The sequence below is a fragment of the Diadema antillarum genome, unplaced genomic scaffold (assembly GCF_040938485.1).
Source record: "Diadema antillarum isolate AM-2024a unplaced genomic scaffold, OU_Dant_1.0 seq00000672_RagTag, whole genome shotgun sequence".
Lineage (NCBI taxonomy): Eukaryota > Metazoa > Echinodermata > Echinoidea > Diadematoida > Diadematidae > Diadema > Diadema antillarum.
In genome coordinates, this window is record NW_027271579.1 from 242,747 (window position 1) to 259,566 (window position 16,820).

At 37.1% G+C, this 16,820-nt stretch overlaps 1 protein-coding gene across 1 annotated transcript in view; it reads right to left on the minus strand.

The window, feature by feature from the left end:
* The window catches only part of LOC139736885 (conserved oligomeric Golgi complex subunit 4-like), a 30,963-nt gene that overhangs the window by 5,536 nt on the left and 8,607 nt on the right, over positions 1-16,820 (minus strand). Inside the window, exons 2-12 of the mRNA XM_071647545.1 lie at positions 13,129-13,211; positions 12,487-12,601; positions 10,350-10,400; positions 9,717-9,843; positions 9,190-9,383; positions 8,448-8,604; positions 7,431-7,599; positions 6,390-6,486; positions 6,026-6,187; positions 1,150-1,235; positions 48-264 (exon numbers count right to left, since the gene is read on the minus strand). Coding sequence (XP_071503646.1) covers positions 48-264; positions 1,150-1,235; positions 6,026-6,187; positions 6,390-6,486; positions 7,431-7,599; positions 8,448-8,604; positions 9,190-9,383; positions 9,717-9,843; positions 10,350-10,400; positions 12,487-12,601; positions 13,129-13,211 — 1,458 coding nt within the window. The remainder of the gene's footprint in view (positions 1-47; positions 265-1,149; positions 1,236-6,025; positions 6,188-6,389; positions 6,487-7,430; positions 7,600-8,447; positions 8,605-9,189; positions 9,384-9,716; positions 9,844-10,349; positions 10,401-12,486; positions 12,602-13,128; positions 13,212-16,820) is intronic.

Here is a 16,820-nt window from a genome sequence, read left to right on the forward strand (position 1 = left end):
TTCCTTTTTTACAGGGTTTAAATATCACAGTACATTAATGAACTTACAAGGAATTCTAGTTTAGCCGCATTGGTGTCTGATGATGACGTTGGAAATCTTCCTTGCTGCAGCATGCTGTAGGCCTGGGCCACATCGAAGGAACCCGATGGGAAGCCCGCCCTTAACTTGCCGTACAATACATCACGATAGTCACTTCCAAGGAGAGTGCTGGTGTGGTTCAGCATGGCACATGCACAGTCCACACTGCCACTTGACATGGCCCTCCTGGTGATAGGAGAGAGAAAGAAAGGTGGTGGATATCTTTTCAAGGAAGGAAAGAAGGTTTTCGTCATATTTTACCATCCAATGCATTTAGAGTATCTCAGCATGAGCTGTGTTTGTTATTTTAGTGTGAGAATGAAGTTATTAGAGAAAGGTGAGGAGATGCCACATTTTCCTGCATTATAACACAAACAAAAAACAAATAACAAACTCTTTTTTGGTAAATTTTCTTTCATACCTGTTTAAAGTATATAGAAGTATCCAAGCATGCTCCACAGTTTCCTACATGAAATGATAAACAACAATGCATCCTCCAAAACCTAGGTGAATTTATATTCTATTGATGCCAACAATGTGGATAAAGAATATCAAAATCCTCAAACCCAAACTGACAATGCAAGTAGATTTTAAAGATGAATACTTCAGAGAGAGAAAGAATCACTATTCATGATCTCTGAGGGATCTGCATCATACTCTCAAACTCAGGGTAAAAACCAAGTGCAGTTTTCCCTGACTTATATTTTTGAACTATTAACATACTACGTAACACTTAAATGATATGATAATAATGTATATTGGTTTTATAAGTAACCTACTGGCATATTTCATATGTTCTTACAGCTTACTGGCCTAAGCAGGCTAATGCTTCAAAAGTTTACTGTAAAAAAATACATGGGACTTAAGAGAAAACTTATGGAACAATATGGGGCTTGAAAGACAGAAGAGTGGTTGATTTCAAACTAACAAACATACCACTTACACAGTACAGAGCGTGTGGGCTCCTGTATAACAAGTAAAATCATCGGCAGAGTATTGGTCATTAAACACATCTCAACATGCCAGCCTGTAATCATTCATTTTTATGTTACACACTTCTCTCAGGAATACCTGGTACACTTCTTGAGAATGAAGAAGATATCATCCACCATACTTGATGTGTGTGTCCCTGGCTCTATGCTGTCCATGTTGACGGCCTTTGCAAGAAGAAAGAAAGCAGCGATTGATTATTATATATTGATCATAAAAACATTTAAGAATAAATCAATACTACATGGTGACTTACATGGTGTTTCCTTCCCCCCCCCCCAAAAAAAAAAAGTTTGCTCTCATAGGATGCTAGTGATACAAGAGTCAAATGTTTCTATGCTATGTATGTTTTACCTAAGTAAACTGTTAGTACTCATATATTTTATATTACTCATATTCTATCCCAGCTCAATTACTGGTGCAAGCTGCATTATGAATCACATTACATAGACATGCAATACAACCCTCCTACACTCGTATATGATAACTACAGCCTTTATTTCGTGGTTATGGATATCCTCAAATAAAAGACAACAACGATGGCATGTAAATATACAAACAAACTTGGCACCTGTTGAATACGGAAAATAAATGTTGTGATAATATATTAAAACTAGACAATCTGTAAATCATGCTCTTTTCACTCCCCCTCACAACACTTTGGGTAATGTGTTGCTTTAAGGTTTGTTTACTTTAGGTGAATGGAGCCAAGCACAGTAGTTATTAACTACCTTTGACAAATTTCTAGAATGAAAAAAAAAAATCATTTTCTTGCTTTAGTGGAGCGGCATAGCCGAAAAATTGTGCATTTTGTGATAAAAGCACCAAATTTCGTACACAGGCTGACAATCACGTTCAGATCAAATTTAGATATTGGGCCATCGTAAATAGCGCCCTCAACGTCCGTGGCAGCCATTTTTCAAAATGGCTGCCATAAATGCCATGTTTTCGTAAAATTTACTAATTTTAGGAGAGAAAAGTCAATAAGATTTTGGTTACAAATGGGAAATTACATTCAAAATAAATCTACATATCGGGCCATCGGAAATAGCGCCCTCAACGGCAGTGGCAGCCATTTTTCAAAATGGCCGCCATAAATGCCATTTCTTCAAAATATTTGCTAACTTCAGAAGGGAAAGCCAGTAAGATTTTGCGAACAAGTGGGAAATTACATTCAAAATGAATCTAAATATTTGGTCATTGTGAATTGCGCCCTCAACGTCCATGACAGCCATTTTTTCAAAATGGCTGTGCCACTTCTTCGATGATTTTGCAAATTTCAGAAGGGAAAAGTTAATAAATTTTTCCCATAAATTTTAATTTCATTCAAAATGAATCTAGATATTAGGCCATCGGAAATTGCGCCCTCAACGGCCATGGTCGCCTTTTTTTTCAAAATGGCTGCCACAAATGCCATTTTTTGTTAAAAAATGCAAATATCAGAAGGGAAAGCCAATGGTCTTTTTTTTTTGTAAACAAGCTGGAAATTACATCCAAAATAAATCCAGATATTGGGCAATTGAAAATTGCGCTGTCAATGGCTATGGCAGCCATCTTTTTTTCAAATGGGCATCATAAGTGCCATTTTTTCATTAAAAAAATGCTAGTTTCAAAAGGAAAAGTCAATGAAATTTTGGTTATAAATGGGAAATGAGATTTAAAATAAATATCGATATTGGGCCATCGGAAATTGTGCCCTCAACGGTCATGACAGCCATTTTTCAAAATGGCCGCCATAATGCTATATTTTCGAAAAGATTTACTAAAATCAGAAGGGAAAGCCAACGAGATTTTGCAAACAGGTGGGAAAGTACATTCAAAAGTAAACTTATTGGGCCATTGCAAATTGCCCCCTCAATGGCCATTCCAGGCCTTTTTCAAAATGGCCACCATGAATGTCTTTTTTTTTCCACAAAGGTGGAAAATTACATTCAAACTGAATTTGATAATAGGCCATCCAAAAGTGCACCCTCAACAGCCATAGCAGCCAAGTTTTAAAACAGCTGCCATGGATGCCCCCCTTGTTTTGCTTTGTTTTTTGCAAAAATTTGCTGATGTCAGAAGGAAAAGTCAATAAGACTTTGCAAACAAGTTTAAAATTATGCTCAAAAAATAAATTTAAATGTAAAGTCGTCTTAGAAGGCGCCCTCAAGGGCCATGCCGACCGCCATGGATGTCTGTTTCTTTCTTTCTTCTTTTCTTTTCTGGAAAGATTTGCTAATTTCAGAGAGAAAACCAAGAAATTTGTACATACCTTTATGTTTAAAATCATATTCAAAAGAAAATAATATATGAGTTCATTACAAATGGCACCATCAACGTCCATGGCAGCCATTTTCCAAATGGCCACTATAGATGCTATTTATTTCTTGAAAATATGATAATGCCACAAGAAGACAATATAATTTCTTGTGAATATTGATAAAAGACATTCAAATAAATTCAAGTTTCAATTTGAATTTAAATTTGAAATGAAGATATTGAGCCACCATTTAAACATCGTCCCAACGGCTATGGCAGCTCTTTGGCAAAATGGCTTCCACACACTCCTTATTCTTATTTGCTTATCGCCTTATTCCAGAAGGAGAAAGCAATAGAATACTGCTAAACAGCCATTATATCTAATGCAATCTGGTGTTCAAAGAAATTTAAATTTTAAAAAAGGTTTCATTGATGGGTTAGTTCGTAATTCATGTTTTCAGTTTAGTCCTAATTGCAGTATTTCGTGTGTGACGGCTAACAGTATGGATATCAAAGGTATGTGTTTTATGGAAACATAGCAAGTAGATTAACTTTTATCGTAATATGAAAGGCCATTTTTTCGTATCTGTTTTAAGAATATTTAGGAAGTTACATTTTAGAATAGATACACGTCATATATCCCATATATTCAATGATATGGTGTTACTGTCAAAGTTAACACATGGCGCCATTATCCCTGGATATTCATATTACTCTTTTTCGGAAATCTTATGTTTGCCACCTAAAACATGCATTCATCATTGGTAAGATATAATTGCTAAGCATTTGCCTTGTTTATTTCAAATGTTCCTCAAATGATTTCCGTAACACCATATTTCAGATTATATAATGTCTCTGTGAGTATTCTACTGTCCTCTCCTTCTGAAGTTAAAGCAAATTTTCAAGACAAAAAAAAAAGAAGAAGAGTGTATTGTAGCCATTTTGACCAATAGCTGAAATAGCCATTGAGAACACAGTTTATGAATATGGCCCAATGTCTAAACTTCTTTATATGTATTGTCAACTTGCAACAAAAAAAAAATGTTTACTGTCTTCTTCCGGCATTAGGACATCTTCATTAAAGAAAAATGGCATCTATGACAGCCATTTTGGAAAATGGCTGCAATTACCGTTATAAGCATTTTTTTCTTCTTGAAAATTTGCGAAGGAACAATTTCTAGAGTTAATGCAATCTAGATATATTGTTTGATTTTAAACATGATTTTCAATTTATGTACACATTGACTTTTCTTTCTGAAATTACCATTTTTTAAAACAAAATGATTATGACAATGGCAGCAATTTTGGCATATGGCGGCCATGGCCGTTGAGGGCAGTATTATAATAATCTAATACAAATATTTATTTCAAACATAATTTTCAAATTGTGTGCAAAATCTTATTGACTTTTCCTTTTGTGAAATCAGGAAATAAAAGAAAATGGAATCCATGGTGGCCATTTTGAAAAAGGCTGCAATGGCCATAGAGGGCGCTATTTACAATAATGTAATACATAGGCGCAAGAAATATTTCAAACGAAATTTTTAAATTGAGTGCAAGATCTCACTGTCTTTTCCTTCTGGAATTAGTAAATTCGGAGAAAAAGGTGGCATTTATGTCAGCCAATTTTAAACATGGCTGCCATTGGCGCTGAGGGCGCAATTTGCGATGGCCCAACATCTAAATATATTTTGAATTTTATTTCAACTCGTTTGCAAAATCTTGTTGATTTTCCCTTCTGAAATGTTTAAATTTTTTGCGAAAAATTGCGTTTATGGCGACCATTTAGGAAAAAATGGCTGCCATGACCGTTAGGGGGCGCAATTTGCGATGGCCCAATATCTAAATTTATTTCACATGTTATATCCCACTCGTTTGCAAAATCTTATTGATTTTCCCTTCTGAAATGTGTAAAATTTATGAAAACTGGCATTATGGCGGCCTTTTTGAAAAATCCCTGCCATGGCCGTTGAGGGCGCAATTTGCGATGGCCCAATATCTGAACTTGTTTTTTATGCTATGTCCGACACGTTTGCAAAATCTTATTGATTTTCCCTTCTGAAATTTGTAAATTTTTACTATAAAATGGCATTTAAGGCGGCCATTTTGAAAAATGGCTGCTATGGCCGTTGAGTGCGCTATTTTCGATGGCCCAATATCTAAATTTATTTTAAATGTTATTTTCCACTTTTTTGCAAAATCTTACTGATTTTCCCTTCTGAACTTTGTAATTTTTTGCGAAAAATGGCATTTATGGCGGCCATTTTGAAAAATGGCTGCCATTACCGTTGAGGGCGTAATTTACGGTGGCCCAATGTCTAAATTTATTTTGAATGTTATTTCCCACTCGTTTGCAAAATCTTATTGATTTTCCCTTCTGAAATTTGTAAATTTTAACGAAAAATGGCATTTATGGCGGCCAGTTTGAAAAATGGCTGCCATGGCCGTTGAGGGCGCTATTTTCGATGGCCCAATATCTGAATTTATTTCTAATGTAATTGTCAACATGTGTGCGAAATTTGGTGCTTTTATCATAAAATGCACAATCCCTCTAATTTTTCAAGCTATGCCGCTCCACTACTTAAGGTATACAATTCTGAGTGACTATAATCCACTCGTATCTACAAATAAGAATGATATTTGGTGAATGTTACAAATATTTTGTAAAGGAAACTGAATTCACGACAAAGAAAGACAAACACAAGATTCGGGCAACCTTCATGACAGTCTCCCTCATGAAGTACTCCTCCATCACGATGTAGTTTCCAATGATCTCCTGCATCCTCCTGCTGAGGGCGCACTCTCTCAGCTGCCGCTCCAGATGCGACAGACTCTCCTCCTTGGCTGGTCCCTCTTCGTTGGACACCTCAATGTCACTCTAGGAAGCAAGTAGCAGTGAGAGATGGCTCTTACCAATCTGAAGAAAAGTATAACTTGGACAATACAATCCAGCCCATTAACCCTTATGGGCCTGCTGTGCCAAGATGACTTAGCATTTACATATGATAGAGCTGCCTTTGGGTACCACTTAGTTAATGGTTTAGCCTTATAACAATCTGAAGGAAGGTACATCAGCTCACCGTAACACGCCTCCTAATGAACCTCAGGTAGAGCTCTGTCCTCGCATTCAGAAGGGTGCACTCTGCCAGTAACACATCTAGATCCCTTGGGTCCAGCCTATTGGCAGCAGAGCAAACAGTGCCATGAAACGTCTTTGACACACATTCACATTGATCATTACTTCAAGAAAATAATGATTATTGCAAGTGAGTGGCATCATGAATTATACTATAAAAGTGGACTTTTTGTGGTGTGAACATCTTGCACTTTGCTAGAGAAGAAACAAGTGCAATAATAACAGCATGCAAATTGTTTTCTTGTTATATAAGTAATACTATCTTATGTTTTGATACTGCAGATTCTGTGGAACTAAAAAAACACTTCAAATTCATCTTACTCGACCAAGTGCAAACATTAGAAGAAAAAAAACATCAGCATACTGGTATAACACCATTCCTATGCCTGCAATAACATAAAAAGTTTTCTGAAAAACTTTCCATGTCCATCTTAAAGGCAATTATTTTCTCAGGAAATGTAAATGCATTGACAGCTTGACACGATTTACGGTGATTCAGTTTCTCTTTTTATGCCCCCCCCCCCCAAAAAAAAAAAATGTAGTAGTAACCCAGCTTTGAAAGAAAACAGTAATTTTTGGAAGCAATGAACTTGGTTTCATACCCATTCTGTGCTACTAAGTGTCAGTCACTTACATTTGACCCATTGAGGACAAAAACATTTTGCTAGTGTCAGTCACTTACATTTGACCCATTGAGGACAAAAACATTTTGCTATAATAACACACATTCCCCATTGACACCTGCCCGAGTATACCGGGGACTAGTCTTCAACAGGTTAACTGAGGAGCTACCATTTTTGTCAAATGCCACAAATTTTGCTGCATCGCTCTATACCTACGGCAGAAAAATCTTGACATCTCAATGCAATGAGCAAACTGAACATTGTTAAGAGCCTATTGCTGCCCTAGGATATCCTATATATTCACACACATACACCCTCAGCCTCCAATCTCTCTCTCTCCATCCCTGCCATCAAGGCCTTACTTGTCGTGAACTGCTGATGACTTGTAAGCCGACCTGCTGAGGCTCTGCTGGACCTGTTGTGCCTTCCTGTCAAAGTCGCGCTGTTCCACAAACGTGTTGATCACCTTCTGGGCCTGTCTGTCACATTCCTTCTGCAGATATTCAATCATGGTGAACAGCCTCCCTGGTCCTACAGGGACATGATTTAACATCAGGTGAATCTTCAGTAATAACATGCCCCACAGGGTTCGTACATCGCAAATGATTTATTTTCAAACAAGTTAAGAAATAAGTCTGATGCCTTCTCACGCTATTCCCATTATTGTCATTACTTTTTCATCTCACAGCAAAGGGTCATGCCTCTGTAATCAGGTTTATTAGATTGTAGTTTACACCTGTTTTGCAATCACCTTAGTTTTGCTTGATTCTAGGTGTAAGCTTGATGTTTGAATAGCATGATCTTGGCAACAAATTTGAAGAGATGAGTTTGACAAAACCAATTTTCACTCCTCTTGAACATCTCTAGCCACAAGGTCATGAATATGGACATAGTTTTGCATTCATACAGGGAGCTGCTTGTTTGTTTGATTGACAGGCCATGAAGTTTGTTGTATAATACTGACTTTTATAAAATGTCTCTTATGGTTTGCTGTCTCAGGCAAAAGTTGTTGTTGTTTTTTTCGCAGCATCTGAAAAATGAAATAAAAATTTCATAATACCAGGCATGATGTACATTGCCATCACTTACTCTAGTTGTCAAAGTCGCTTCATACACACAATGTCCACTATGCTAATGGTCCTACTATGTAGAGATCGTGAGACTGGAAAGGTTCAGTGAAATGTAAAGATTTTCATGCTATCACACTATTTGGACTGCAGGATACTAGTATTTCATACTTGCTTTTCACAAAATATATGAAGTGCTGTCAGAAAATAATCATTCCAACCAAAGTTAGACTGAAATACTGTGTAGCAGAAATAGCATATAATCCTAAAATTCAAATCTGGGATCTGATCAAAACATGGAACTCCTCTCACCATAGTATGTTTCAACTAGAGGCTGATGGACCTCAATAATCTTCCCAACATCCTCAAACAGACTCGTCAGTGCGTCTGCATACAAGACTCCTGCTCTCCTGTCTGTACTTTCGACGCTCGATGCTATTGCCAGATGCTCTTTAGCGTTGCTGACAATCTGCAAGGAAAGGGTAGCATGAAATCTCAAACTCTGAACATAGATACCTTTCTCCCTCTTATGATCAGTGAGTAGTGCCTTGTCATTTCATTCATAATATAGGGCTTGACACAAACTTTCACTATTTAGAGTTTGGTGCATAAAAATTTTTTTTAAAAATGGTATTGACTTCCTGTCTATAAATCGACGACCACTATCACTACCTCGAACAACTATTTCTACTTTACTACTACTACTACTACTACTACTACTACTACTACTACTACTACTACTACTACGACTACTACTACTACTACTACTACTACTACTACTACTACTACTACTACTACTACTTCTGCTCCTAATGTCTGATGATTATGATAACAAGAGAAGTAATAATGAAATCTGTCTCTTTTTGTGTATACCACTTTTTCACCATCCCGTGGTGTTCAGAGCCCTTCACAACATATGATTACTGTGGATTATGTACCATACATGTACCATACTATGGCTTAAACTATGAAGCTATCAATGGAAACCACTGTGCACTGTCCACTAGATCTAGCCACAACCACAGGTTCCTCTTGTCATGATTTCAGTCCTCACCTGAGCCTGTAGGTATGTGGAGAACTTGGCCAGCCCCTCCTCGTGAAGGTTCAGCAAGGGGAAGATCTTGAAGAAGCGCTCCACGGAGGGTCGGTCTGAGGACTTGATGGCCTGGTCCAGTTTTTCCCTCACCAAGCCCTTCAGGTTCTGTTCAGCCTCATGCAGTACCTTGAGGGAGGCGTCAATGCTGCTACCTGCATCCAGCATATTACGAAAAAGTGAAATGGGCAAGGCATGACTGGCACTCGCAGTGACTGCATTTTTTGTATTTTGATAACAAAAACTTATCATATACAAAGGCATAGCAGAGTTCCACCATTTACAGTGGAAATATTCATTACCATAAAACAAAAGTGTATCCCATGATGCTGTGGTGTAGAAATGAACTTTAGTACAGCACCTAGCATAATCCACCTATCTTGGCACTTCTCTCCTTCAAACTTTTAAGAACAAAATGCAGTGCATCCAAGTAATACAACACAAAAACTACATGTGAAGATGCAATTTGCTATTTCTCTTTCTCCTACCTTCCCTGGCATCAGAGATGACCTGCTTCAGAACCTTTTCATCCAGTGTTAGGTATCTGTGGATGTGACCAGCGGCTTTTTCATAGTCCTCAGACTGAAGGGCTGTCTGGACTCCATCAGTACAAAACTGTGTTAAGGAGAGAGAGTAAGAGGAAAAATAAAACACATTCTCCCTGAACACACGGTTGATTGTGTTAAAATGCAAGAACCTTGAGACGCTTCCAACTCCCACCAATGACACATAATTGACAAAGTAAAGGTACCAAGGTACAAAATGTATAAGCAAATGTATCACTGACAGATATCTATGACATGAGTGACTCTTGAAAGTTTAGATATTTTATCACAACATGTTTTAATGGTTACCAGGGACATTCAGTAATAATACCTTTTGATTTTTTTTTTTTCTGTTGCAACTTCCAGCTAACTTGAAAGTTAATAGAAATTGAAATCAATGACTGTTTTTATCTTCTTCTTCCCAAGGAATAATATGTGTAAATTCAGCAGCAATTTGTGCTTATTGCTTCCATGCGTTAATGAAAAAAAAATGCAGGTTGATATTAAAGATTTCTATATTGGATGTACAGTAAGATACTGAAATTCTCTGTTATGCTCAGTTTGACATGATCTTACCTTTAAATCAAGTATGTCATTTACCCTCTGGATTGCACTTTGAACACGACTCTACAGAATAAACAAAAAAGGCATAGTATTAATTCTTTGCTGTACAAAATTTATGCATTTATCACTACCACCATCACCACTACAACACCATCTGATGATATCAAATGAAGTGATAATAATGATGATTCTATTAACACTACAAATTATGATAATACTACAGATGATAACAAGAGTGTGCCAACTTTGATGACAGCAGTTCATATGACAATATGTGTTGGCTCAATACTATGCTAAAGATCAGTTGTATTGTCATTTTCAGATAGTAGGCCTTAATTCATAGAGAGTTTAAATTCCTCTAACAGACAAAGTAGGTGAAGGATGCTACATTGGTAGAGTGCTTAATGGAAAAAAAAAAGAGACCCACAGATGTGCTGACCTGAACGCCACACTTCACTTTTCATCATCAGAGCAATACACCCGAGGCAAACTATTGAAAAAATCTTGAGGTTCAGGGATTGCTACAGGCCCCCTGTGCAAGACCCTTCTAATTTTCTTTGGTCCATCCTACAGGCCCCTTTGGTCCAAAAGACACAACCACCTTTTGTAAAATCTATTATCCCCTCCGCCAATTGATGATTCCTGCCAACATGGTCACTCTCCAGCCATCAGTTTACAGGAACAAGACAGACGCTGGACAGTGAACAACTGCAAAAGCGCAGTTGAGCCTTTCGGCTCGGGTAAGCTAAAAAAAGGACATACACACACCAGGGACTAATTACCCTTCTTAATATTGAATAGCAATTTTAGTTGATGTACATACATTTTGAACAAACTCGTGTACAATTCTATGTATTGAAACTGGTAGACAAATGACATTTTGTATACAGCAGTCTCACTGAAGTGCATAACAAATTGCTATACTTAACCAGGAAAATCATTCCCTGCACACACACAAGTAATGTTATAGCACCAGGAAGTAAAAATGCACATTTTACCCTATTCTAACTGGGGGGGGGGGGGGGGGGGGGGGGGGGTCAATTTAAAACAATAGAAAACAAAAGGTCGAAAAAACAATAAAATACATAAGAAATTAACAAAACAATAAAAAACATAAGAAATTGATTTTGATTGTGCTATTTTTTTACATGACAATTGTTTGATATGTCTTGAGGAATTCTGACACAAAAATTTACCAATTTACCTCGACGTTTCGCGCCACGATTCGGCAACGCGCAAAGATTTTGCCACATAGTTTCACAACTTTTTTCATTGAAGTCTTCCGCAAATTTTGAGATCAAATTTGCGACATCCGGGTACACCGTTCTGAAGTTACGTAATGTTATTTATATACATGTCAACCCTAAAACAGCTCAAATTCATGATATTGTGTTCAAATTGAATGCAAATTGTGTTTTTTGGTTAAATTGATACATATTAGATTATTTCAATTTTTAACCATTGAAATTAATCAATTCTAGTATAGATAAGCCTGAAAAAGTGCCTACAACAAATTTTGGCAAAAAAACAATAGAAAACAAAAGGTCGAAAAAACAATAAAATACATAAGAAATTAACAAAACAATAAAAAACATAAGAAATTGATTTTGATTGTGCTATTTTTTTACATGAAAATTGTTTGATATGTCTTGAGGAATTCTGACACAAAAATTTACCAATACTTCAGTCTTTTTAATGGAGTTATAGGTGAAAATATGATTTCATGCACAAACTTGCATAATTAATTTATTAAAAATAGAAAGGAAACATTTTTCTATTGTATGACCATGTAAACTTGTAGTTGACATCCAGCTTTATCTTCAGGCAAAATTTCGCGGCGATCGCGCGATCGGTGGCCGAGATCTGAAGGGGGGGTCAAATTGACCCCCCCAGTAAAAACTTGGTCTCAAATAGCCCAGTTAGAATAGGGTTAAAGGTGAAAAAATAGTAAAGGGATAGGAATGAAAGAAAGAAATATATTCATTGTTGACATTTCAGAGTAAGTTACATTTATCATTACAAAGTAAGGATACTTAGAAAGATAGATCAGTCATTTAGCGAGAGGACATACCTAGTGGAGTAGTCTATTACAGTGACACAATTCTGGTTTCATATCTTTGCTAAGCACTGTATTTTCCATTTTTTTTACCTTAGCAAGATCTAGCTGTCGAACCTTGCTGCTGACATTTTCTGCCAACTCGGATGTGAACCCAATCATGCCACTGAGTTGTTTAGCATCAGTCAGGACCAGCTGCAAGTTTGGTCTAGTTTGATTTACAAGCAAAAATTAAAATAAGAAGATAAAAAGATGAAAAGATTCAAGTCTTGCTTAGCAGGGCATCAAATAAGGTTTCACATTGGCTTTGACTAGGTTCCCAGTAGTTTATGCTAACAATCTGTCAAGAAACATAAAAAAACGATACCATTATTTTGTCACTTCAGTGTCTATTAACTCTGTAAACATGATAGAATTTCTTGCTGAAGAGTCAAATATGTCACAGCCTTGTTATCATATGACTACCTGTCTAACACAGTAGCAATGGTGATGGGATGATGAAAGAAGACTTTCACAGGGTTTCACAGGGTTTCACAGGCTTTAGTTGCATAATGTAATATATTATGCATCTTACTATACAGGAATCACACATTTTTGAAGTATAAATATAACTGGTGTATTTTCTTTTCCATGGCACTTGCTTTTTAATTGGCTGAACAAATCTTTCATTCAAAAGATGGAAGATGAATTTCTAAACCAGAGTTTATCCAAAGAAATCACTGCATGGCAATTTACCCCATCCTATGCAGAGAATTCATCTTGGATTCCAGGTGTCCATGATGGTCAAGCAAAACTGAGATCTCGTCAGTCACAAGTTGCTGGAACAAAGAGAGAGAGAGAGAGAGAAAGAAAGGAGCATGTTGTATACCTCACTTTAGATGTGCAAGGTGCGAGTGGATGTATCTAGCAACTTGAACAATGGAAAGAACCATGTATGTGGCTGTAAATTTATACAATGCCATATTAGCATATTAACAGTTTAATCTAGTAAACAATTTACTAGAGGTAAACTAAAATTCAGGTGTAGGCCTAATGCAAACCGCCCATAATTTGACTGCCTGCAAGTGTAGAAAACCTAGATTCTATTAACTATACAGTTGTAGTGGGTATAGAAGACGCATACTTCGCACGGCGTCTGGTCGGGCTAAGGTTCTATTGACCCAAACACACTGTAACCAGTAAAAAACACATATACATCTAGTAAGTCTACTTCTCATCAACCACCTATTTTTAGATCAACCACCCTCGCGCATAAAATCAAAAGTACACATGGAACGGGCCACAATACGCTTGAACATTCAAACATGAATACAAATTAAGAGAAATTAGAGGGATAGTCACAGGTAAATAACATGAGGAAACAGGAGGAAAAAGAAATTAACAAAATTCCTCATTTGTTTGTTTGTTTGTTCATTTTCCATCTGAGAAGATGGCTGGATAGTCAATATTCAGCTACGTTAAGCTGGTCTTCCATGGGGTCCAGTTGAATGTGAGGTGTAGTAATTTAGTGAGGTGTAGTCACTAGTAATACACGTAATTAATGTTAACACGTATTTGCCCATTCACTGGATTTACATGCTTTTCAATGGGGAAATGGGCGGTCAATTAGAATGATGAGCTTGTGCCAGTGTTCAGTAAAAAATGTCACTTGTGTTTGTTGCCGACAATTCCGCCCGTACAGCACGAGTCAACAATCTAAACCCGGGATATGAACCTGCGGTATTTTCTGCCTCGAGTGGAATGAAGTTAACTTTAAACTGAGAGATATTTTCTATGATACAAGGTATTTAATAAAAAAAGGCCGAAGAGAAGGTCCAACTATACGTGTTGGGGCCATGGGGTCGCTGGTGCTGGCTGGTGCAGTTAAGATTCTATGCTTTGATTCTATGTGTTGAACCTTGGCACGGGAGGTTGAACCTTGGTGTGGGTGGCGATACTAATCTAGATCCTACCCTAGCTACACACTACTCTAGTACTAGGAAGGCCTAATTACATGAATATAAATTTAGGCTAGGTGGGCTAAATACAATGAATTAAATGATTAAAATCTAAATTTAATTGTGAGGCCACATAACCACATAACCGTTTAGAGAGTCTAGCTAGATCATATCTCAGATCTAGGGGTTTCTAGACAAACTTTAAAAACAGCCGAAATTAAAATCCTTTCAATTTGCTACAGTCTACTAGACTTAATCATTGAGCGAAAGATCGGTCTGTATCTGGTCGATGAGGATATGTTCCACGGAGACTGCATCTGGCTTCATGGATCACCTCGGATGAGAGCGAGAACGTCAAAAAAAATTTGATAATAATGATAAATATAAAATACAATAAAAGACTCCTCCGGACAGACGGATCTTTCTGTCTTAGCTCGGAGGAAGAAGAAGCGATGACGCCGATATCATGATGATGGTTTGGATCGGTAACGAATAATTAGAACCCTCTAACAATCTTGGGTTGTCCTTTGGCCTGGGGCATATGGGCTTATGATCTACTTGTAAATTATCATAGCGAGAGTGGAGACAAACAAAATCATCATAGTATACTAGGACATAGTAGGACTAGGAGAGTAGATCGTATCACCGGATGCTTTTTTTTCGTGGCTTTGAATTCAATACTCAGAGGATGAAATTTCGGCTAAAAATAACACCACTTATTCACAGACTCAGAGTCCTGGAAATTACGAATTCAGCCAACTTATGTCAATTGTTCGCTCCAGTTTTTAGAAATTATGCTTCAAACATACCCCTCTTAAAAAAGTTGTCTTTTTGCGCGGAGCAAAATCGCATTGTATTAGTCTATTACCGGACACGATTTTCGCAATGAAATAATCGACGTCTTTCGCACCTAGTCCTAGTAGTCCAGGCGCAGGGATCCAGAAAAAAAGACTTTGTTCAACCCACCCCGCAGAAAAGGTTTGACTGCATAGGGTGGTCGGTTGGACTCTCTGGAACACCCCTAGGTAGTATGTGATTCGAAATTGTGGTATCAATAAAATTTTACAGGCCATTTTAGTTGCGACAAGACCTTATTGTTCGAAAAAGAGTCTGTGCACGCCAAGACTACTACACGCACCACTAGCACTGCTACAGGCGCCAGTGCCAGTGGTGCTTGTAGTAGTCTTAGCTCACGCAGACTTTTTCCTCGGCAAACAAGGGTTTTTGCCAGCAAACTCACTAGCTGAGGTCAGTGTAGTTTAGTTTCTAGCCGTTTTTATTTCGTGTATATTTTTTCCGAGTTGCAGCAAGCCGAGTGAGGTTGCATACCCAGTGATCGTGACCCCAAACCGTTCGGGCGTCGCAATCACTTGGTATGCGCCTTCGCTCGGCTTAGCACAATAAAGTGGGCTTCTACACATGCGCAAGCTGCAACTCGGAGAGATGAAAATGAAATAAAAACGACTAGAAACTAGACTGGGGTCGGTTACGGCTGGCACTGAAAATTACAACATAATCACAGTTTTTTGCAGTTATTTCATGAATAATTCCTCAAAACACCGTAAAACCATATATATATATATGTTGCTAGAGATGTCAGCAAACAATGGGATACATTGTAAGTTAAAATATTGTGCATGGTTACCATGGTAACCAGATGTATACAGGTGATTGAACATCCAAAAAATGCCTCCAACTGCTGCAAACTTTGGTATTTTTTGTTCAGTTTTTTTTTTTTTTTGTAGATAGGTGAATTAAAAACAAACATTTCTATTGATTATTGTTCAAAAAAGTTTTTTTCGGGAACCAGTAATATCCAATCAGGATTCAGCTGTCAATACTTAAGAACTAATGCCCATATTTTCAAAAAGCTCAATAAGCATGTCATTCTGCATAATTGTACCATTTACCGTACTTTTAACACATATTTGACTTCAAATTACAGGCAAATGTTGTTTCCAGCAATGTATGGACACAAAATTCCCTTCAAAATCTATGTTAATACAGAGAGCAAAGCCGACGATATTCTGATATTAGCTTTTTAGAGTATATATTTACAGAGAAATGGTTATTCGAAACAACCTTGGAAAAGAGCAGAAGAAAGCAATTGATTGTTCTTGTTCTTAAAGGAAATTTATTCAAGAATGCAGATAAATTCCTTTCTAAAGAAGGAATATACACGTACACTGCATTATCCATCAATGGAATTAAAAGCGTACTTTTCGTTGGTAAGCTATATATATTTGGACAACTTGTGGTGATATTTCATAATCAAGTTCGAATTACCAATTCTTTGTTAAATATGAATTCAATTTTTCATTTCTTGTTAAGCCTGTTACTAGAGCTCACAGTGTGATGGATTGACTTTCAGTACTTCGTTATACATATATATATATGTATACACACAAGTATTTTAGCTTTATTTTCAACAAGTTTATTTGTGGATCGAGGTATTTGTGAATCAGGGTATTTTAAGGACGTCTCAGGGTC